The sequence below is a fragment of the Myiozetetes cayanensis genome, unplaced genomic scaffold (assembly GCF_022539395.1).
Source record: "Myiozetetes cayanensis isolate MyiCay16 unplaced genomic scaffold, myiCay2020 scf10, whole genome shotgun sequence".
NCBI classification, from domain to species: domain Eukaryota; kingdom Metazoa; phylum Chordata; class Aves; order Passeriformes; family Tyrannidae; genus Myiozetetes; species Myiozetetes cayanensis.
The window spans coordinates 27,876,336-27,900,558 of NW_026086605.1; the positions used below are offsets into that span (position 1 = coordinate 27,876,336).

General features: G+C 41.2%; 1 protein-coding gene across 2 annotated transcripts; it reads left to right on the plus strand.

The window, feature by feature from the left end:
- Nucleotides 1-24,117, plus strand: MMRN2 (multimerin 2). Of its 2 annotated transcripts, XM_050336622.1 has the most exons (7): nucleotides 1-517; nucleotides 10,994-11,116; nucleotides 12,084-12,190; nucleotides 13,729-13,794; nucleotides 15,037-15,210; nucleotides 16,281-18,191; nucleotides 19,219-24,117. In XM_050336622.1, the coding sequence occupies exons 1-7, from the start codon at nucleotides 234-236 to the stop codon at nucleotides 19,605-19,607; spliced, it is 3,054 nt and encodes a 1,017-aa protein (XP_050192579.1). In that variant the 5' UTR covers nucleotides 1-233; the 3' UTR covers nucleotides 19,608-24,117. The 2 variants fall into 2 exon arrangements, with proteins under 2 accessions (XP_050192579.1, XP_050192586.1); XM_050336629.1 differs by lacking the exon at nucleotides 15,037-15,210.
- The last annotated feature ends 106 nt before the right edge of the window (nucleotides 24,118-24,223 follow it).

Sequence of the window (24,223 nt, forward strand, 5' to 3'; positions counted from 1 at the left end):
GCCCCACACAGGAACCAGGCTCACATTGTTCGATAGCCACGGACGTTTCCACAGTAGCTGGGAGGGTCGAAAGCTCTTTCCGCTCTTTGTTACAAAATTTTTTTTTTTTTTTCCTTCCTTCTTCCAACTTTCCAGTTAAAGAAAATCGCTGGGGCATTTCTGAATTAATTCGGGCTGAGCTTCAGAGGAAAGAACAAGAGACAGGTGTAACTGGGTGGGAAAAAAACCCCAGGATGCTGGTGAAGCTTTTGCTGCTCTGTAATACAATAGGGTTGGCAAAGCTGGCCGAACACTCAGCCCATCGTGGGCACCACGATGGTTCGGTGCACAGCTCAAAGCCACGAATTTATGACACCTCTGCACACCCCCAGAGGACTCCTCTGTCGCACCAAGAAGAAGGTTATTGGGAGGCAGAAGGGCTCAGGGAGGATACTCAAGATTACCCTTCAAGTGTGATCTCCTCACACCAGGAAGAGAGAGGGGATTTTGAAGCTGCGAGCCCACAGCCCCGAAATGGGTAAGTACCCCAGTGTGTCTGTCTCTGTGCAATCCTCTGTGATACCTTTTGACACAGGAACATTTTCAACAGAAGTTCCTCATTAAAATACATTAGATCCCAGGGGTCAATCTATATCCAAACAGGAGTGGTTTACGTGTTTTAGCTACACAAACAGAAAGCTGAATCACTTGTGAAAGATGAAACCACAGATGGGATGGGCTCTTTGCTTAGTCTGAGGCAGCAGAAGGGGCTTAGGGGTCTGGACACACCTGGCAGATGTGAAGGCTTCCAGCTCTGCTGCAGCACCATAAAACAAAACACTACTTCTGGCAAAGCAGAATTAGAGGAAGCTAATTTACTGATGTTTTCTTATCACAAACCCATGCTGATTATTTTTGCTGATTGTAGCAACCTTTGCCCATCAGCAGAATGTGCCTGCATGCAGACTCGGGCCTTGGAAATGGAGAGGGAAAGAGAATGGCAGGATATTAGCAAAATAAAAATAGTGAGGAGTAAATATAACAAAGTAAGGAATAATAAATAAGCATGGAAATGACTACAAATTCCACACAGGCCCTCCCCCACAAAAGGTTTTCATGCCAGTGAAATGCTTTTCGTGGTAATCTGTAGCAGAAGAGTAGCCATCCTGAGTGGAAAAGGCATATACTTCACTAGAAACATTCCCAAACCCCATGATTTGTGTGTGGTTTTACAGGGCATGTAAGTAGGTCTCTAAATGTTTAAAACAGATGAAAACCAAGCAGGACAGTGAATGAATCTTTCATAGCCCTGATGGATGGGTACTGCAGAGCCCTGTTTGGGAGAGCTGAAACAGCAGCACACTGAGTGCTGTTCACAGCTCAGTGCCTTAGGATGCCCTGTATTTTTCCCTTTAAATGCTCTTGAGAAAGGAAAAAAAGGGAGATGGAAAGAGACTGTAAAACTTTGCTCATGTCATGCTTCCCTTTCATGCAAACTAAACTCTGCAGTCTTGTTTCCAATCTCATCTACAAGTAATTAAGGCCTCCCTTCTGCGTGTAACATGGTGAGTGTTTTAAAACCCTGCTGTCCTTCATACTACATCTTTCACAAATCTGTACCTCCCACCATTAGCCCCAAGTCACTTTCTAAAGCCTGTAAGTGTTCACTTCCAGTTTCATGATGGGTAGTGTTGGATAATGACGTGCTCTGTTAATTAATCAACTCCTGGATAACGCATTTCAGGCACTGTCAAAAGAAGGAAGCAAAGCCTAAGTGGTACTCTGGGCTTCCAAGTTACACTGCAAGGTGGTAATCATTTCATTGCTGTTTAAAATGCTGAAAGTACTCTGAAAACTCCGAGTACTATGAAAATTCAATGGTGTAAAAAGGTGCATTATAGGTCAGCAAGATGGTGTAATACACCACCCTAATCAGGATTCTTCCTTTGCTATGTGACTGTTCGGCACCACCTTGTCTAAATCAGTTCAACATCAGCTATGACTCATCCTGATTTCCTCCTAAGGAGAGAAATACTTCCTTCTTTTATGGGCATAGTTGCATAATGAATCAGATCATAATTCTCCCCATAATTATGAAGCTATGGTGATGACTACAGGAGATTCAAATCTAGCCTGGCAGTAGCTTTAAGGTATTTGTTCTTTTGCAGAGCTATCACACTTACAGCACACACAAGCCCAGGCAGCTGGTAGGTCTTACGAAAGAAATTCGAGACTTTGAGAGGAATTACGTCCAAAAGCAAGGGGAGAGAGTGTGAATAAGAAGGGACAGCACATTTCCCCTTGTAACCACACTCCACCTTCTAAAAGTCACTGCAAATGGTTGAAGCAAAGTACCTGCAGAGCGTGAAGTCCTCAAGTGCATGTCAGGTGCTGTGGCTGCACTACCCTCCTATGCACAGACAAGATGCTGTCACGAATCTGGTATTTCCTCCCTGCAAGTGTGACACATTCCCTGGAAAAAAACATCCAGGAACTGGGTTTATATCTCTAAGAGAGAGAACCAAAGGAAAACTACCAGGAGTTACACAGAAATTAAGATATAAGGAGGAAAAGACTTACCACAAAAAAAGTGCAAAAGATACGCCAAAAAAAGCCCAGGATGGTGGAGAATAATTTTCTACCAAAATTATGTCTTACATCTAGTTTGCTTTTCAAATAATTTTCAGTTTCTTTTCAGAACTAAGAAACAAACAAAAGCTGTGGTAACTTTGTGAAAAGTTTTGACTTTCTTTATTTAAGAAAAATAAAAATGAGATGTGTTTTGTTCAACCTCTTTATTATTTTCCCTATGTATTAGAAATAGGGGTTGTTCCAAAATATTCTTACCTTTTTAAAAAATGTTGTATTATTTTTCATATTTGAATAATTGAGTTATTTGAATAATTGAGACCATCACAACTAATATGTCCAAGGTATTAGTCAAGCAGAATCCTCTGGTTTCTGTTTCACCACGTAAGATGAAATAACTCAACAGATACTCTTCAAGTGCTTGGATATGTTGTTTGACTAATTAATTCCTCTCAGAATAAAAAGATTATTAATATAAGAGTTAGAAGAAGAACTACGTAACAGTTCAGCATCTCAGCTGTTGCTTGTGTCTGAGCAAAAAGAGAAGCTCTGCATGTCCCAAGTGGACGAGTGCTTGTATGTGTTACTTACAAAATCAAAACAGGCCATTTTTCCAAAGGAAATCACCTTTTCATTCTCTCCATCAGCTGTGTCTCATATGATTGGTTTGGCTTTAGATATTTTATTCCATTGCTGAGGTAAATGGATCCACACACACCCAAACGTTCAGAATTAAAAAGGGAAATTAAGAGGTCTGTACTCTGAAATTGCTGGACTGTATCAGCATTTGCTTTAGCAATGGAAGATGAAGAGTAAGAACAGCAAAACAGGTTCTCAATACATAATACCCAAAATAGATACTAAATACATTTTCATTCTTCATTTCCCTTAAATAGATGCCTAATGCAGACCTTCATAGGGACACTGTTGTTACTGGCGGCTTTCCTGTGTGTGGATACACACAGGATACACACTACACTGAGGCTTGAAAAGCCGCCTGGGACATGACCAGATATGAGGAAGTTCTAAAAGTGACCCAGCAAATACCAAGTAAGAGCCTGCATGAGCTCACCACCCACTCTAATTCTTACCACTAGGTGTAACCAATTCAACTGCTGGTCATATTGAAAGGGACAATAAACACACCAATGAGAACACACCACTGTTGTTATCCTGACAAATGCAACGTGGCTGGCACGCCTGATAGCTTGTGAAAACTCACTCTAAGCTGACAAGCCATCTTGGAGATTTTTCCTTCTTTAGAGCCACTTCCTCCAAATACTTGGTAATGACACACGCCTGAGGGCTGAGCAAGGCACGGTGCTGAGCTGACCCTGAAGGACAGGGCTACAGAAGTCTCCAGCTCCTTACGCTGTACAGGTCAGCCCTGGGCAGACAGAGCTGGGCACACACGTCCCTCTCCACGTGGCTGTATGTGGGCCTGCACCACGGTGGCTCAGCCTTTGAAAGGAAAGGTTCCCTGACCCTGGGAAGAACATGTCATCTTATCTAGGCCCTTGCCTTCTGATCAGAGATCCATGGAAAGACCCCTACTGTAATTACACTCAGAAGGGCCTGTTTTCTCTCCCTACAAACAGATTCTCTAACCAAGCACTGCACTGAAGCACCATTAGTGCTCCTGTCTTTTCTCAGCACTGAGCAGAATCCTTCTAATCCATGTGCCTGCAGCACCAACAACAGCCAGGCTCACAACTCAGGTTTCATGCACTTAAGTGTTCATATTTCATTAAGAAAACAAGACAAATGAAGCATGTAAAAGGCACATGCTACCTCCGACAGCAAAGCCCAAAGCTGCCTGTACCCTCAGTTAGCCTGACTTGTCTGTCAAGTAACACTGTAAACCAGATCACTTAAGCATTCCAGGTTAAAAATAACCTTAGGAAAAGCAGAAGTTATTTTTAACCTTCCCCCTCTGCTGATGGAGCTGGTTCCCAAATGGATGGCTCACGCAGTGGAGGAGAAATGGACTGTAGTGATGAAAAGGGAAGGAGCAGAGCAACTACAGCTGTTTTCCCTGGCTATGACAGTCTCACAGAACTTCTCTGTTTTTCCAAAAGTGTAATCATTGCCCAGTAGCCCCTGTTTTGGATTTGCCATGCAGCTGGGTAGGTGATTTACTTTTCCTTCTATCTCTTTAATACACAAACACACACTTGATGTCATCTCCTGGGATTTTTCTCAGAATTAGAATATATATGCAAAAAATGGGAAACCAAAAGCTAAAAATCCCCAGCCCCCACCACCTGATCTCCTGCAAAGGCAGAAATCTTCAGCTTAAGGAAATCCTTAATTGCATTAACATAGTTTGAGTTTCGGACACACAATTCTGTGAAGTCACCCTTGATTAGAGGAAGGTTTCCTGATGTCAGCCAGGTGCATTGTTATCTCACTGAAACACTCATCTCTTCATGTAATTCAGCATCAAGAAACCACAAAGAAGCAGGGCTCTCCTCATGGTTACCCAGTGTGGCAAAATATAAAACCATCCTCCCAAGTGTAGACAAGCAGAGAAAACCGAAATCATTCTAAGCAAAGTCAGAACAATGTTCAGTCTTAACAGCTTATTTTTTGGTCTGCTTTTACAGGAAGAATCCGTTGATTTAATTAAAACCAGTTTCACACTGACTCATCTATTTTTTCAAAACAAGGCAGGGACTTTTGTAGGAAGCTTATGGGATACTGGAATTTCCCACCAAATGGGCACAGAACATATGCTTAAAAAAAACCAGTTAAGACTTAATGCAGCTAAATGTGGTTTTTGATATCCTGCAAAGTAGTGGAACTACCTGAGTGCTCAACAACAGCTATCACAGTGCCAAGTACATCAACAGAAGCAATTGTTTCCTATCAAAGTTAGGCACTTGGCTCCTTCCAGGACTTCAGGGAATCTCCAATATTTGGCTGTCATTGAGCTGCCCAGCTGCAGGTGGAACAGCTCCCCATTAGCCTGCTTGATGCAAATGACACAACCTCCCTACACACAGCACAGGAGTTATCGAGCCCTCTGTGCCCAAGGGATTGATTTATTTCACAGCTCATTACTCCAAGCTGCAGCAATTAATTCCTTCAGCAGATAGCAAAGGATCCCTTGTTTCAGCCACAAAACCACCATCAGCACTGTCACCACGTGGATCCAACACCTTCCTACATGTGCAGGTCAGTGCCCCTTGAATGGGTGATCAGTGGCCAACCCTGAACCAAACCACACTGAAGCCCCAAACGTGCCCAGGGTAAACCTTGGCACACGCTGCCTGCACCCTGAGCGTGTGACATCTGGGAAGATTGCCTTCCCACACATTTCTGACTCGCTGGCATCAGCAGCTGTGCTTGTAGGTGGCCACTGGCTGCAGTTCCTGCTTCCAGACTGGGTCTGACAAAAGAGGTGATCAGGCAAACTTAAGTCAGGGGAAAACTTAAGTCTGCAGGAATGAAAGGATGAAATCCCTAGTGTAAGTTGCCCTCTGAATGTGCTGTAGAGCTTCTCTTGCAGGAAGGATTAGTGAGGTAATGGCTGTGGATGCTTTTGAAGAAGAAAAACCTCTTGCATTTGTTTCTCTGAACTATTTGTACAACAGTTGGATTTGGCTCAAAACCAGCTCCCAGCCAAGCCTGCTGTCTCTTGAACTCTTTCTCCCAGTGAGGCTCAGGATCAGGACTGGATTTGCTTTCAAAGTTTCCACTGCACTGAGTTCTTAGGATATTCTGCAGGACAAGACTATCCCAACAGATTAACTGGCACTACTGTTAGAATAAAAGTTGCAATCACCCAGTGAAACTCAGGGTTCTGGAAGATTTCCAGCACTGTAACTGTTCCACATGTTTGGAACTACCACTGCCACTCTTTTCAGTCCGTTTTTTTAAGGGGAACTGCAAATCAATCGGTCTGTTCTAACCCCAGTAAAAGCAAGAGTGGTTGAGTCACAGGAAGATCCCAGACCTTGCCCAAGAGGGAGCTCTACTCAGCCTAAGGGAAATATGGAGAAATATGAGAATTTCTCCTGTCTGATTCTAATACAGGGCTGCTTGGAAGAGCTGGAAAATTGACTGACAGACCCTCCGCCCTCACTTGCTGTCTGCTAATTAAAAACCCAGTGGCACAGCATGCTGCTTTGGACAGCCAGCACCTTTTCCAACAGCTGAACACCTCCTGCATTCCATAAGAAATAAAAAGATATGTCTGTCTTAATACTGAGATGCACAGTCCTAGGTTAGACTAATTTAAAAGCGGTACTTTACCTCTGTTTTACTGAGGCTGCTTTTTCTTGGCAGTGAGAACTTTGCATGGAGGGAAAACCCCAACAGATTATTTCACAGCTAAAGCCTCACTCTTATATTCTACTTCAACTGGTACTGAACAAGTCAGTAGAAAATCACATTTAAATTGAAATAACATAGTCCTCTACTGTCTTCTTGTAGCACATTTAAGAAGAAGTAACTGATTATCTGGTTCCTTTTGCGCTGTATAGGGAAGTGTCGTGGTCCTGAAAAGTTTTGCACACTGCCAGTGACAGACACAGGAATGGCAGGACAGGAGCTTTCGAAGTAACTACAGAAACTCGCTTCCTTGAGAACAGAAACTCAAGGAAACTGATGTGTGAAGGACAAGGCAGCTGTACCAGTACAGGCAAAGGAATAACAAAACTCATGAAAAAAACCCAACATCCTGAAGTCCTGAAGTTTTTGTTCAGGCAAAAATTCCACTGACCTAGGAAAGATCTAAAATTATGCCTTGGCGTGCCAATGAAGAGAACATGTAGCTAAGAAAACTAAAGCATGTAAGTGCCTAGCTGGGCTGGGGAGCATTACTCACACTCACCAACGTGCTGCAATTGTTCACATTTGAAGGAAAAAACCCGCCCTGTGTTTATCTGAGCAGAGCACCAATTACTGCAGGCAGTCATCTAACTTCACCTCCTGGTTCTGGGGGTTTTGTTTGCTATGATATAAGGTGGCCCAGCTAATTCTAATCCTAGAATACAGAGAAAGAACTGCCTGCATTCTGCTATGTTTCAGTAAAAGCAGAAGTATTACCCAGCATAAGGAAAAAATCACTTTAATATCAGTTTTTAAACTCCTAAAAGCTTCAAATAAAAAGAGTTTGAGCTACCCTACATTTGTTGCACCTTATTTAAAAACAGAGCGCTTTGTCATCAGATATATTTAACCTCAGACATAAGAATACACTTGCCTCAAAATAAGGCAGAAGGGCATAGATGCATGTGAAGGCTCTGTTCAGTAAGATTAACTCATAATTAGAATGAAGCCTAGGAAAAAATCCACCTAGTCTGGCAAAGAAAATGATTCCAATACTTTTTTTCCTCATTTAAAAAAAACCCAAAAAAAAAAAGGCAGTTTAATTTGCATGGAATGTCAAACAGGAAAAGCTACTAAACAAATGAAACATCTGCAGCCCTGAATCTGCTAGGGCTCCCTCAAGCGTTGCTCTGACTTGCAGCAGCATTGTGATAAATTTTACCATTCACCAGACTGGAAAGAAAGCTCTTCTGCTCTCCTCACATGAGCAGCTTCTTTCTGTTCCTCTCTCTCCTTGGCAGCAGAAGCCTGCATCAAAAGGAAACTGTATTAAAGAGAATAAAAGCAGAGGGTGTTAAGTCGGTTATATATGCAGTGAATGAGGCGACACAGTTACAAAGAGACAAAAAAAAAAGCAGCAGCAGAACACAAAGCTGCTGTGTTCCAGAAACCAGCTGAGGAAAGAAAGTGCTATTTGTGAGGGAGCAGCTCTTTGAAACTTCATAGCCTGATTCAGAGCCTTTGGTGCCAGCAGAAGTCCTGCTAACCTCCCTGAACTTCAGATCAAGCCCTCCTCAGTCTTTTACATTGTTGCACTTCACGTTAAAGAATGACATATTTTCCCTGAGGGTTAATGCAGTTAAGGAGTATTTTTAGTTACAGATGGCAAAGTTTCCTTAAAGGAAGCATTTGACAAGATGTGCAAAAAACACTGCAATAGAAGTATTTATCTTTGGGCACGTGTAACTATATGGCAGCTCATTACAGCTCTTATCTACTTATTTGAGGAAAGAATAAATGTTGATAAGCTTTATGGAACTCAGAAGCACTAAAGGTTTTTGTGATTAAACCCAAAACATCATATTATGCAGCCCTTCAGCTCCACAGATTTGATCTTAAGCTTTTAAGATCAAATGAGAGAGAACTAGTGAACAGACAGTAAAGAAAATTGGACATAAAGAAGCGTGAGCAGCATTAAAGGAAGTATTTATTGTAAATCTATCAAATCTCCCCCCCCGCCTTTTTCATGCTATTCACTCTGTATAATTCTAGTAACTGTCCAAAGCAGGCATCAAGTTGGAATCAACCCCTTTCTACAAGTGGGAAGCCCACCAGGTGCCTCCAACACGTTTTGAAAAGAAATCCTTGTGTGCAATACAGCCAGAGCACTCATGGTCACACAGTGCCTGGTTCTTGCTCGCACAAGTTGATGCACGGGAACAGTTGGCTCAGCTCTATATGGCTTCCAAGACTCCAAGGACTTCTTTGGGAGCTGCATATTGTGGGAAAAAAAATAAAATCAGCCCAGATGATGATTCATAGGGTGTGGATTGTTTTCATTAGGAAAGAACAAAACCCCAAAGCTAAAGAATCCTGTTTTAAAAGGAGGTTTCCATACTGAATGCAGACTCCTGCCTGGATCTGGCAGGCATCCTGCCGGCAGAGCCAAGAATCCTGCACCTAGCAACGATACCAGTGAGCTCCAGCGCCTGGGCACTTTATTTCCCCAGGAAAAAAGCGGAGGGGATCTGAGGGGGAAAAGCCTCTCCCAGCTATGCCTTGCCAAGCACACGAGAAAGGACAGCCCAAGCCCAGGCACAAACCAGGTCTCTGTTTCAGAGTTAGTTAACTGAACACTAATTGCTGAAAAGCACTGCAGCCTTACAAAGCCTGGCAGACTCAGGCACACCTTGGGGACAGATGTCGCCAGAGCACGTCTGCTGGTCTGCTGGCTTTTACTGAGTGGCCCAGTGTCACGAGCATAGTGTTTGACTCTGAAAGAGTAGTATTTTAATAAAAAACTGAAGATTTGTCTTCTGGTTCAGTCCCGTAAGAACCAAGACCCCCATTGGTCATAGGACGCAACAACTCCCCCAGTCACTTGCGAAGGCCTTAAAGCTACAGTTCATCAAACAAGTTGTTTTGCCTTCAAGTTACAACAAGGGCAGCAGCTTCCTTTCCCATCCCAGTGCTGTAGGCTTTGCCAGATTCCTGCCCTTGCTTCTAAGAGATGAAGAGTTTTGCTTGCATGAGTGGTTGCTGACATCTCAATCACATTTTCCTTAAGAAACAGGGGAGCCAAACAGGCTACATCCCAGCAAGCCCAATGAACAACTGTTCCCAGCTAGCCTGGGCTGTCTGCCCTTCTATCCTGATGTTTCCAGCTTCCTTGCAGCTTCCTCCCCTTCTCCTGGCCGCCCGGCCGCTGCGGTTGCAGCTTCTGCTTTCGTGCAGGACTTGGTTCCCCATTGTTTTCAGCGACTCTCTCAGAGGGGCAGACTTTTTCCATATATGCTGATTGTTGGAGATTTGGTTCCTGTATTCCCACTTAAAAATATATTGCCTAAAGTTCAGCTGTTTCCATTATGGTTATTATTCCTCGCTTCCTGTCCCTTCTGGCCTTGGATTTTAACCATCAAACTTCAGCCAACAATGCCCTTCCAAGTCGTGACTTTAAACTCTCAAAAAGGAAGAGGCTCACCTACACTCTGGGATTAATAGCTGCCCATATAATTCTGATATAATTAATAAGACTACTAAAACTCACTTGTCCTTGCTGGAAGCATAAAACTAAACCCCAAGAAAACAAGCCTCTTTTTTTCCAGTATCATTTTCCTGCAGGCTACAGGAGAAATTATTTCAAAGCTAGCTTAATTAATAAAATCCAATCACTTACTCTACTATCCTGAAGAAGTAATACTTGGGAAGACATTATTAATGGAGTTTATGCCGGATTAAATTTTCAGAAGCAGTCTGCCTCGACCTGATGAGTCAGTCATTAGGCATCTGAAATGGCAACATGCCTAGAAAGGCAATTTGACATTTAAAGTGACATTAACCTGCAGGTTATCATGGGTTGGAAATTTTTCCTCTTAAACAAAAGGACTGGAAATGGAACTAATGCATCAAAGTTCAGACAATCAGCCCCTTTGTAACAAACTCAGATGAACACCTGAAATGAAAACACATGAACTGGGAGCAGAGGGAGAAGGCAGGAAGCATTTCCCACTTTCCTCATCATACAGCTGGGAAAAAGAAAACATAAAAAAATAGAAGGCCCTTCTGCATTTCATTCTTCCTTGGCACTGTTACAACCAGAGACTTTACAAGATCTGCTTCAAACTCTTTTCCCATGTCTTTCTTCCCCTAGGAACTGGTGTTCCTTCACGCAGTCCCGGCTGGTGACATACATTGAGGCCTGCATGAAGGAGAAGTACATTGTCAACTCCCAACAGCCCTGTCCAAATGGAACCCCTGACTGCCAGAAGATCATGTAAGTATCCTAAACAAAAGCACTGAGGAAAGCAGAATTTTCTCTGATGTACCTAAATGATGTTTTCAATAATATTGAATGACACATTTTTAAAAACAACTAAAGCATCAACACAGTCTAATACCAAAGTGATGTAGGGCCTCATTTATGTACCTAAAGGTGATCAGGTATTTAAGTAACCTGGGAGAACAATTGCCTTTTCAAGCCACCAAGTACACGACTACATGATGATTAAGTAATTTTTCATATCTTCTCACATGTTCAGAAAACATACAGAGACCATACCTTTTCTGTGATTCTCAGGTCATAACGTACACACATAACTTAAATCTCTCTGCCTGTGGCCATCAGCGAGACCATTTACAGGGCAGGAGTCAGAGGACTGCAAATCCCCAGATGCTCACTGCTCTTTCACAAGGACTGGCTGCCCAAAGAGTACTAGTGAAAGCCAGTAGTGTATCTTAAGGTACATATTTTAAGCTGGGAGACACACACTTTTTTAAGCTGGACTCACACACACTTTTGAAGTGTTAAATAATATTCAATTATCATCTACACGTCCTCACATCTGTGTAGTTATTTGGTTGCAAAAATGCTTTTGTTATTTGCTAATACAATTAATTTCTCTTTCTCTGAACAACAAAGAAAAGTTTCACCATTATGCCCAGGGGAGTTTTTAGCAAATTTGTATCTTCCTTGGTAGCAATGAGGCCGAGCACTGGAGCCTCTGACTGCACGTGAGAATGTGCACACACCTCCTGTTGCAAACAGTAATCCTGAAAAATAATCTTATATATGGAAACAAAATTGCTGTGGACTGCCTGTATGTTTTGCTAAGCAGCAGTGATACAGATTATGACAAGTTTCTTAACTGCATTCTGCATTAGTCATCTCTGACACGCTTGTCACCCAAAAGTGACCCGCTGACAACAACTTCCAATCTAACACCCAGACCCTCACTCCACAGGTACAGGACAGCTCTGAAGCCAGTCTACCAAGTGAAACAGAAGGTTTTGAAGTCTTTGCAGTGGAAATGCTGCCCTGGATTTATTGGCAAGGACTGTGAACAGCATGGTAAGGAAAGCTAACGAACAAGTGTGAGAATGAATGACTAAATGCCAGGTACAATGGCAAAAAATAAATACGCCCATTTGCTTTTGCCTTTTTTTTCAGAATCAATGCCCTGCTTTATTTGGTCTGATATGCCCCAAATCACTGATACTTTGAGACAAGAAGTAGCTGTAATTAGCTGCAATTAATAGTTAATTAGCATGAGCTACTTATTCTTCTGTTAATAGCAACCTTTGTAATCTTTACACACTGAGAAAGGTATTTGCTAGGGCAGCCTGCCAGATGTCCCTCTAGACAAGTCCATCTAGGAATACCTAATTCTGGGTAGAAACTGGTGACATCAGAAAGCAACACTAGTATGTGAAATGCCCCTATGGTCAGTTTATAGGATGAAATCATGTGGCTCAGGAGATGACACCTTCCAGTACCTAACGGGACTGCAAGAGAGATGGAGAGGGACTTTTTACAAGGGCATGTAGTGATGGGACAAGGGGCTTCAAACTGAAAGACAGCAGGTTTAGGTTAGACATTAGGAAAAAATTCTTTATATGAAGGTGACAAGGCACTGGTTGCCCAGAGAAGTTGTGGATGCCCCATCCCTGCAACTGCTCAAGGCCAGCCTGGATGGGGCTTTCAGCAACCTGGTTTAGTGGAAGGTTCCCTGCTATGGGTGAGAGGGTTGGAACTGGATGGTCTTTCAGGTCCCTTCCAATCCAAGCCATTCAGTGACTCTATACTCTGTGCAGAGGCTAATAAAAGAGAGGGGAGACAGCGTGGTTTAAAAACTGAACGGTGGTTTAAAAATAACATTGGCAGGATTTAACACATAATACTTGAAAAGCGGAATTTAAACGGATTTAAGAATTTAAATGGAATTAAGGGAATTTAAATGGATAAAAGATAATTCCCCCCAGCAATTAAGGCAACCATAACAAAAAAGGCAAGCATGTGTGAAAATTTTCACGTCTAACTCGACTACAGACTCCACAGATAAAAATCTCTGAAGGTTTTGCTTTTCTTCACAGATAGCTTTGACTTGCAGATTTACCTCTATGTGGTGCCCCAGCCTGAACTTCATTTATAATGTTGGAGAGGTATTACCAAGTGCAGTGCTTCTAGTTCAGTCTCTCTTTTGTTACACTCATTGACCATCTCATCACTCACTGTCGGTGCCACCAGAACGTTCAGGTAACTGTGGAACAAGGAAGAGGAATTTGCAGATATTTAGGTCAGAGTCCCAGAGAAGGGGAAAAAAAAAAAAAAAAAAAAAAAAAGGCATCTATTTGCAATAGACTAATTTCATAGGACCAGTAACTTGGCATGAGTTAAAAAACCCCACACTACTGCACAGCATTACCACGCACGCAATGTTGTACGTCAGTGCAGGGAAAGAACATTCTCCAGAAAATATGGTCTTTCCCCAAAAATTCTGTCTCCACACCTGTTACACTGCACATGAAATTCCTCTGTGATGCCTTGCTGAACTGTAGTCATTTCTGCATCTAAAACATTTTCACAGCTGTATTACATCTCTATTGCAGATCCTAATTTTATTCTGGTGCCAGGAACTGAAACCGAAGGACGAGAAGAAGAGTTCTCAAACCACAGTATGTGCTTGAAGTTTTTTTTTTTTTGTCACACTTTTACCTCTCAGTCACTGATCAGAAAGAAAAAGTTATTTTAATCATTTTAACCTGATAAGCTCCAGAAAATCTCTCTAGTGAAAGCATCCTTTGTGAAAGCTTTGAAACAATATATTTATTGGCTTAAATGAGGGCTTTTGCTATAACACTACATGAATGCTCAAGACAAAAGTTTCAAAGCTGTCTGCTGGCTGGTGATCAGTAATACCAATGGAGAATGCCAGCTGGTCCAGGGCCTTCCACCTCTCAGTGCCAGGGATGTTAACCCCTTGCTCTGCCAAGTGGATTCACGGGAAAGCACATCAGGCTCACAAGTCTACCAGAAAAACCCCACTCAAAATGCTATTTTAGAACAGCCTCACAGTAGCTTTGAGATTACTGTTATGAGGTACCACAGATTTGTATCTCAGGCACTCCAACCTACCAATCTGAGTACCAAGAACGACTGTCCCTTACCACCTGGGAAATGGTGAGGCTTGCAGTGGTATTAAGTATCTTTTAGCAATCAGCTTCAGGGCAGTATTGCAGCTCTGAAAGAGTGTTTTCTTTACTGTGTTTTCTGAAGGAGTGTTTTCTGCTCTCAGTTAGTTTGCACAACTGAATTATATAAAACAAGAGATTTAAAGGTCAACGGTAACCCTGGAGGGTAAGAAGCCCTTGGGATAGCACAGTTTGAATGTACCAGTTTCAGCAGCTCTCAGTGTACACTTTGAAGTCTACAGCTGAAATTCACAGGTACTTCTTTAGAATAACATTAGTTAAAGGGCCCTTCCATGAGTCAGCTCTGACACTTACACACTCTGCTTCTGATTCCTCAGTGGAATGCCTCAATTGCTCTTTCATCCTCTCCTTTCATTCTGGATTGTTAAACCTTGCTATCCTTTCAGTCAATGGCTTGAAAGGAGTTAGTATTCCAAAACATTTTTATGGTATGGGGAGGTTTCTAATTAAAGAGTATTTTATTGCCATCGTGGCTATTGTGGCTGAAGTTCTCTGCAAATAGTTAAATACGTTAGGTTTTCAGCACTGTCAAAAAAATTCTTTGCAAAGAAACTGCAATTTAAGGTGCCAACAGACCCCCTAAATGTCAGTGTAAAATTTTCAGAGCAAAAAGTAGGCAGGTGTTCTCAGAGGTGTGGTATGAATACCTGTCGCCTGGTCGCTGCACTCCGTTGCATGACTTTGTTTTTTCAATCTTGTGACTAGTGTCAACATCAGTGGATCCCAGAGAAATGTTCGAAGTCATTCAAAATCATGAGGCTTTACTGGATGATCTTCAAAGTGATATTCATCAAGCAGTCAGCAACTTAGGTGACTTACAGAGGCTATTTGAGAACAACGGTACGAGCATGGTGTTAGAAGTGAACCAGAGCAATTCAGGTGAGAGGTCTGATGCAGAATTACCAGCCTGAGGTAGGCGCTGTGCAACCAGGCAGACCAGGAGGAAAACATGAAAGCAAAGATACCCTGACATTCCTTGGTCTGCTGGTTGCTTCTAGAGAGAGAAAAAATGGGTGCAATCCCAGTGCAGATGAAGGAACCAAAGAGCAACTTGAAATGGGAAATGCGATGAAAGGCAAATTTCAGAATACGCCTTAACCAAAGACTAAAGAGGTTGCTTACATTTAAAATTTGTTCACCTTACTATTCTGCTTCTGTGGCTTCTTCTATGGGGATGCACAGTTTAGATCTGGTTTTTGTTCTTTTTCTATACTCACGCTGTATACTCTTGTATGGAATACCAGACTGGTGTATATGAAAAAATGAAACATTTTACCCTTCTAAGGAACATTATTCCTGCCATATATAGGGGTGGGGAAAAAAAAAAAGCTACTGAATTTGATCTACTCCTGCGTGCCACTGGCTTGCAGAAACATCTTCTAATGATACAGACTATTGTACTCAGTGAACTTCAAGGCACTCAAGTTTGAATTTTAAAAGTTAGAAATCAAGCCTTAGTATAAGTCACACCTACTAGAGATACTTCACTGATTTTTCAAGTTATTCACTCATGGCCTGGAATATTCAGCTGTTAAGATGCTGTATAACTTTGCAAAGCATCAGAAAAAGACACAGTCAAAAAAGGAAGAGCTCACCAACTAAGAACTGTTGGGAAGGAGGACAGTTATGGCCCCTTGCAAAACCGCCTGTCTAGGGGTTTCAAAAAGCATCCTTTTTAAGACTTAAATGGGGAAATCAATACATGCCTAAGTTACTGCCTCTGTAGGCTCATAGACACCATGTGCTTTATAGTGACCTTGATTTAAAACTAGGCTATTTTTGCAATTGTCAAAATTGCACTTGTCCAAATCATGAGGTCAAATTTTTGGGAAGTAAGATAGCAACTACTATAGAAAAATGCATACTTGAGTTACCCTGGTTAGATAAAGTTGTGTTCCAAAACCAGAATCTAAATCTAACTAAATTATTTTTTTCAACTGTGTTAACAGATCCACAGGAAAGGCTTCTGCAGCAAGTTTTGTTTCCCCATGTGGAGAATTTTCTAAGGAAACATTTCAACCCAATGTGGGCAACCTTCAACAGAAGCTTACAGAACCTCTCCAACATAGTCAGAAACCTGTCCCATGATGTGGAGGCCAACAAGAGAAGCATAGAGAGATTCCGAGAGAGCTCTGTGCCCAAGAAGGAATTCCAGGAGCTGGGAACTAAGTTTGAATCAAAAGTCCAAGAAAACACAGTGAGAGCTGATCAGGTGAAAAGAGATATAGAAAAACAACTGCACATGCAGCAGGCCAATATTCACTATAATCTCAGCATGATCAAGGCAGATACCGACACAAAGCTCAAGAAGTTTCATAAGATACAGCAGTCCCATTTCTTAGCTTTGAACAACAGCATAGCAAACGTGAAACAAGAGCAAAACAATCTTGAAAATAAACTGGAGGCTTTGGAAAGAAATTTAACAGAACTCTCTTTACATCATGGTCCCAAAGATGAAAACAGCCAGACAACCATCAGACAAATAAATGACATTCTGTCAGGGCATGCAAAGCAGCTTAAAGAACTTTACATGGAGTCAGATGTAGCCTTTCAGAATATTGCAGTTTTAGAGAGGTGGTTTAAGGAGTTAAAAAAAAATATCTCAAAGTACAGGCCAGAAGATCTTACAATAACTTTAACTGAGAAATCAGTTATTATGGAAGAAAACAATGCAGCAATGGAAAGGCAAATATCAGAGTTCAACTACACTCTGTCAAACCTTCAGGAAAACTATTCAGATCTGCTGAGGTACATGGAGGAATGTAATTGCCAGAGAATATCTTCTGACACTGATGTACTGGAGGAAGATTCAAAGAATATCACTTATTCTCTTGAAGACACCCAGTCAAATTTAAAGGATATGAAGCACTTAGAGTCAGTTCTCAGAGATCTCTTGAAGAACGAAATTGAAGAGCTCTCCTCAGCTATTCCATCTATCCATCTGTCTCTTAACCTCCGTCAAGAAGAAAACAGACAGCTGCAGTCACAAGTCACAGCTTTTTCAGAGGAAATAGGCTTGATGAAGAAGAAAGATGAAGAAATTCATAGACACATCAAGTATCTCAACAGTTCTTTTGGCTCTCTTTTGGAAGATGCAATGCGGCACGAAGTAGCACTGGAGGCTTTACTGAAAGAAGAATTTGTGGATGTCTTGTTTGAAGACGATTTTAGCATCCTGATACCATCAGTATTTGAGCTGCAAGAATCCCTCAGACACATCTCAGATAAACTCCAAGAACAAAATGTGACTTTAGAGTCTCTCATAAGGAGATTTCATCTCTCAGAGAGAGGTCAGCAGAATAGCCATGACACCCGTACCCCTCCTAACCACCCCAGAGCAGAAACACAAACGCCCTCTACTCTGGACGAAGTCAGCAGTCAACGCAGCATCAGAGAGCACATGGAACCCAACTACGAGGCTGCCAAAGACGACTCCCTGGATAGCTCAGCTTACAACGATATCATGACTCTGAAGAACGATATCAAACACCTCAGCCTGGCAATCAAGAGTCACGAATCCAGAAGTGACGCGAATCTCTGCTGCAATCACACAATAGCAAATGTGATCGAGCCGCTCAACAGCTCCGTGGGAATTCTCTCCGCAGATTTAGCAACCGTCAAGCGGCATCTGGACGAACATCTGCTGATTTTTAAAAAGCTATTTGGAAGTAACGAAGAACTAGTTGCCTCAAAGATAAGTCTGGACGTTACGAAGATTCAGTCAATGCTGAACAGAAAAGAGAGAAGGCAACAGAAAGGTCAAGACAAGCAAAGAGACAAGAAAAGGCCTGAGAAGCACAGAGAAAATATGCAAGGGATAAGTGGAAGAAATACAGTGCAGACAGAACGTTTGGAAAAAGGTACATTCTCTTCTTTCACTCGCTCATGTGCAGGTCTAACTTCTTTCTGGACCCCGCTGTAAGTTCCACACACAGAGCATACTAGTTATGAGACCTGTCAGGTATCTTGTGGGATGCTGGAGGGAGAAGTTCTGACATTAAGTTACATCCTCCCCTTTCATCAAAAAAAGCAGCCTGAGTGAGAAGAGAGTTGATACTCTGCTGCATTTTGCTCAAGGCCAATAGAGTTATACCCATTACAGCTGCTGGGAAATGGACCTCGAACTAATTCAACATCAGATGTTTAGAAGACCAATTCTGTCTGCAGATGTTGATGTTAACGCAGTAGCATTTTTGGAAGCTGCTGGGGAGTGTTAGGCTTTCTGGGCTTGCTTCTTTTCCCTGTTATTTGAGTCTGGAAGGAGTGTACTCAAAGCACCAAATCCTTCCCAAGGCTGATAGATACATTAAATGAACTGCTATAATTTGCACAAGTGGACCAGGGCAGACTGACCAGAGAGCACACACTCTCTCTGACAGCTAAACTTCAGAGACAAGTTTTCAGCTTCTACTTCACTGGGACTGGCCAGTTGCCTTTCCCTGTAAACATGTGGCCAAAAGCACCTGGTAATTACAGTAAAACACCACATCTTTAGCACTGGCTTTTATGATTGTAGCCCTTGTTATGGACAAATAACATAGAGCAAAAATCATCCCCTTTAGGCATCTGTGCTGCAAAACTTTAGTCAAGACTGAATAAGCAAAGAACATATTTTTAACTAAATTTTTTTTTAGGAAAGCAAAAAGTGCTACTTTTCTTTTTCTTCTGGGTGGTCTTAACCTTATACTTCTCCAAGAGTAGTGGTTCAGGTATTTCCAGGAAACCATTTGATCTAATCCCACACACATACCCATTTCAAGCATTTAGTTCTGCAAAGAAGCACACAGAAATCAGGCCTGACACGGCTTCACCTTATCTCCCATCCTGATGATCCTGGGGAGACAATACCTGCTCTCTGCTAAAATCCTGTTCCTTTTTCTTTTTCAGACTCCTTGGTGGCATTCCACGTAGGATTCTCAGAAGGAAAAGATAGTGAAAAAACTGTGAGGTTTAATGAAACATACTTCAATTATGGGAACAGCTATTTCCCTGAGCACGGCCACTTTAAAGCACCACATAAAGGCATCTACCTGTTCGTCATCTCTGTGGAGTTCAGTTCAGGACCAGCACTGGGACAACTCTCCTTTAGCCGTGGGTACAAAAGAACTCTCTCAAGTAGTCAGAGGAAAACACCAACTGGAAACACCATGACTACTTTTGCTATGGCAGAAATGGAGAAGGGGGAGACAGTAAGCTTTGAATTGCTGCAGGGCTCTGTAGTGAAGAGAAGTCCACCTGGGACAACTATGGGTGGATTCCTAATATCTAAAACTTGAATAGTGACATTTATGTTTTGTTGACCTCCTTCCATAGATGCAATGGATCCATTCAGTATTGCTTCATCTGTGATGTATTCAATCCTACTGCATGTGTTTAAACATAGCACTACCCTAGGTTTGTCTTCATGCTTCTTTTCTGGAAGTGTTTGGCTTTTGATATAGTTGCTTATGAGCAGCAATGGGATTTTCTTTCAAGTGAAAAGCTATTGGTTTGGACTTCACATTCCCAAATCCTTCCACTGCAAGAACTGAAACATTTTGTGGGACTTTCTTCACTTATAACATGATTTCTTCTTTCCCTTGACAAATCACCCCCACTACTGGCAAGGAAAACATTTTTGAGAGGACTGCAAAGAACAACTCTGGTACTACGTGAATGGTACCTTAAAATCCAGAAGCCAGGGCAATTTTACCTTTTAGTTCTCTGTGGACCACAGGGAGTCACAGACTATCTTGGAAACTTCTGCAACTCACTCCAGTGTTCAGTCTGTGCACAACACGAACACTAGTAGAGATCTGTCAAATCCAGTGAGATTCACTCTATATATTCACTCTAATATATGCAAGCAAGAATATTCTAAACGGCCCAGTCCTTGTTTCTGGGCCTGTGTTGTATTTCAACTAAACTACAAAAATTTAACAGTAATATAACATTGTTAAGATGAATTACATCTTCATAATTTAAAAATATTGGTGAAAATTCAGTTTATTTCTAAAGATAATCCTGAAGACGATCATGAATTCAGCCCAGAGTCCTGCATTTAGTAAATATTTTAAAAACAAGCAAGCAAGCAAAACGAAAAAAAAAAAAAAAAAAAATGCAACCTGATTGGTCTGCTCTCAGTGTTGAATATACATTTATAATAAGAGTAAAGCAATGACTAGAATATTTGAATCTTGGGATTTATTTTTTTTAATTTCCAAAAATCTCAAAATGACCATGTCTGGTCATGTCCTAAACTTTTCTTCTGACAAACAGAACCTCCCAAAGACCTTGACTTTAAAGAAGTTCAAGTATTGCAGCATTTTATTTTGTCTAACCTAATACCTTACACAGCAATATTAAAGCAATTAGATTTGCCAAATTGAAACACACTTTGAAATTGTCAGTATTTCTCTGGAAGAGGTAAATTCTTATTATGTAATTCGTGCCCTTTTAAGGCAGCATTTTCTAACAGAAATCTATCCTGCTGTTAAGGGGTTTTCTCCCTACCTACCTGTATTCAAAGCAAGGCTAAACCACAAAATTTAAAAAAACCCCAACCCATTGATACCAAAAACATTGCATTAAGGCAAGAGTTTGACAAGCAGGCAACACAAATCCTTTGAAATAAAGCTACAACACAGTTTCAGTTGGTGAGAAGATTGCCACTCTCCATCCTGAAAAATCCAACAAAGCAAACAATGAAAAATGCTCCCCCACCTCCTGGCCAGTGCTGACCCACATGAGACTACCAGGCCACGTGTCCCTGTGTATCTGCACAGAGCCACGTCCCACACTGCCTGCAAGCTCAGGGTCTTCTTCTGTCCCACAGACTGCTCAAGTATCTGAGGGAAGGAAGAGCAGAAAAAAATGGAAGAAGTGAAACGTCAGAACTCAAGAGCAGCATCAAACTGTAAGATTGGGTTCTTTCAGTACAAAGCCACTATACTGGGGTGACCCAGATGTTTTTCTTACCAGTGTTCCTCCAATTACAGACTGTTCCACAATTAAATACAGATGGGGGATAGGTAGACATTTGAAAATCCTGCTTGTTTTTAAAGCTTTGACAGAAAGCTTCAACTGGAATGAAAACCATACCATAGCTACTTGGAAAAGGACATGGTAGGTAGTAAACAGGACTTCTTAATGTTTGATATACTTGTACTTACCAGAGTTTACTTTTGTTGAAGAATACAGGAGGCGAGTTCAGAGATCACTGACTCCAGAGTGAACAAAATGTTAATATAAAGATGTTAAAGAAGTTAGCCACCTGCATATACAAAGAAGACACATTTGACTGGAAGACTCATGTTCAGACTCTGAAGCAAAAAATTAATGACAGTTAAAACATTCTACTGGCTGCATAAGCCAGGAAGACTGAATTCCTTCCCAAGGAACAAGATCATTAAGCTACTGAGCTGTGGTTGTGTTTTTTTCAAAGTAATACACCAGATTTTTCACAAACTTCCACCTAAACCACTTCTTGCATTTTTTGGCGGGGTGGTGGCTTGTTTTTTTTCCTGTAAGATTAACGCAGCCCCCATCACCATGACCTGCATTTCTAGGCAACAGACTAGAGGAATCTATTTAATGAAGACAATTTAAAACATAGCTATTGGTCGGCTCAGTGGATTAACAGGGGAATTTCCAAACATAAAAACCAACCTGAAGCTGACCATAGGCATTGGGAAGAGTTGCCTGTAAAAGCAGACAAGTTGCTTCAGTTTCTCTCAGAGCAGAGTGACCAGACTAACATGCCTGATGGCCACATGTGCTCACTCCAAGATACAGATACATGTACTGTCAGTCTGAGTCTTGTATTTAAAAAAATAAGCTTCCAACTGCTTTTAATACTTCTGAGAAACCTGCCAGAAAACACTGCCAGTACTTCCAAGTTTATGGATTTCCAGCTCAAACCACTAAGCTTTGTAATAAGATAGGAAAGTTGTGCATCTTAATGACCTCACGGAATTATTTTGTTACTGAAACTTGTGCTGCTTTGTGAATGTCAATATCTTATAGTACTTCACATTTTAAAATTAAAGTCTCCTCATGTTTTTTTCTTTTCCACTACTAAGATGATCCCCTTACTTTACTCAAAATCCAACTACCGACGGTATCGTAGAGAAGCAATTTTTCCTTTCTATAGATCCATCAGTGCCTGAATTCTGCAGTCAGATTCGCGTGAACTCATTCAGACACCCACATCAAGCCAGCCTCTGAAGCCCATGGAGGTCACCCCTTATGACCCAGCCTCAGGAGGTGGTCAGCCCAGAGTAGTGGTCCTCTCCCAGCTCAGATTCACAGCAGACATGGACTTACTGCATTGACACCACTGAGAAAGACCAAAGTGGTGTTTTGAGAAAAGCTGAAAATAAAGCTGCAGAAAGGATTAAGGAAATCAATGGAATTAAACCTGATCCTTTAGGAAATTAGTGATACTTCTGTAATTTATTTAAAAGCTTGTGATTCAATTCACTAACTACTCAGTTTGCTTTTTGGCTTGCACACAAATATACCCATGGGCTGTTTGTCACTAGACAGAGTTGCTTCAGTTCTTAGATACTGATGCAAGCTCAGCAGTAACATATTTTTATAGAGAGGTCAAAAATAACTATACATAAAGGATAACATTTTGATATTTATTATCAGCAGGCAGTAGAACTTATTTTCACTCTCCAATTTTTTCCAAAGGCTCTTCCTGTCTTTAGGACACAGCATCACCCTGTGGTCGTCTCACGAAACAACACGGGGGAGGAAAAGCTGCTCGTTAAAACAAAGACAGGTGCAAATAGTTATCCCCACTCTTTCATTACATCCTCCTGTAACGCCAATATAAAAATCCCAGTTTTAAATCCAACCAAAATCAGTGTAATCAGCGTAGACATTCCACAATCTACACAATAGCCACAAACGTAGGAAAAAGGGTTACTTTGCCAAGACTGCAAGGAGACCAAAACTTTGAGTGCAGTTTAATTTCCTGGTATTAAGGAAAAAAGGTTTGAAACTACTTAGGCTAGTCTTCCACTGTACTTTCCACAACTCTACTGAAAGCTTTTAACACTTGATTGTACAGGGGGAACAAATAAAAATTATCTTTATAATATACTGATATCAGTTTATATGATGTTCAGATATCAAAACTGTCTAGCTAATGTAAAAAACCATATTTAAACCTAAGATTACTCCTGATTAAAGGCAAAGAGAGAACAGAAATTGATCTTGCTTCTTTCCTCCTTGTAAACTAAAACGAACTCTACAGAGAGTAGAACCCGATACATTTCTGCAATGAGAAAACAAATTCTGACACTTTATATAATTGTGTACTCACAGGTCAGACATCCCCTTGACTGGTCTTCATTTGCTTGAATCATATAAACCAGAGTAAATTTAGCAGGCTATACAGGAGCACCTGCATAATTTTGCAACCAACAGTACATAAGTATATTAAGCTCAAATCTCTTGATCCATGTATTACCACACAAAAAAGAATGTTGTAGGCAGAGGGAACAAAAACCCATCACAAAATCCCCCATCCCTTTATTTTTTCTCTTTTACTTGATGAGCTTGAGGTAAATTTATATGGGTAAAACCAACATGTAGTGAACTTGCATATGTTCAAATAAAAGTATTATTTAATTTTGACTTGCCTCTGGCTTTGCTGTAGGACAGGGATAAAAATCAGGAGAAGCAAACACTGGTTTTACTGTTGTACCTAAATTTAGTGCAAGGAATAAAGAGCCTGAACTTATAAAGCACCAAATAATTCTGAACATGGTTGAACAATAAAAATCATCATTAACAACTTATTCAAAGACTGTGGGGGAAAAAACCAAACCATAAACGAGGTGTTAAAAAGTAGGGAATTATTTAGTTACAGTATTATGATTTCCAAGTCAGTACATTTTTA

Bases quoted from the DNA above. Each gene is read 5' to 3' on its own strand.
- MMRN2 (XM_050336622.1), top strand. From the start codon at position 234: ATGCTGGTGAAGCTTTTGCTGCTCTGTAATACAATAGGGTTGGCAAAG. The intron at 11,117-12,083 runs GTAAGTATCCTA...CTCACTCCACAG, and splicing joins CCTGACTGCCAGAAGATCAT to GTACAGGACAGCTCTGAAGC. The intron at 18,192-19,218 runs GTACATTCTCTT...TTTCTTTTTCAG, and splicing joins GACAGAACGTTTGGAAAAAG to ACTCCTTGGTGGCATTCCAC.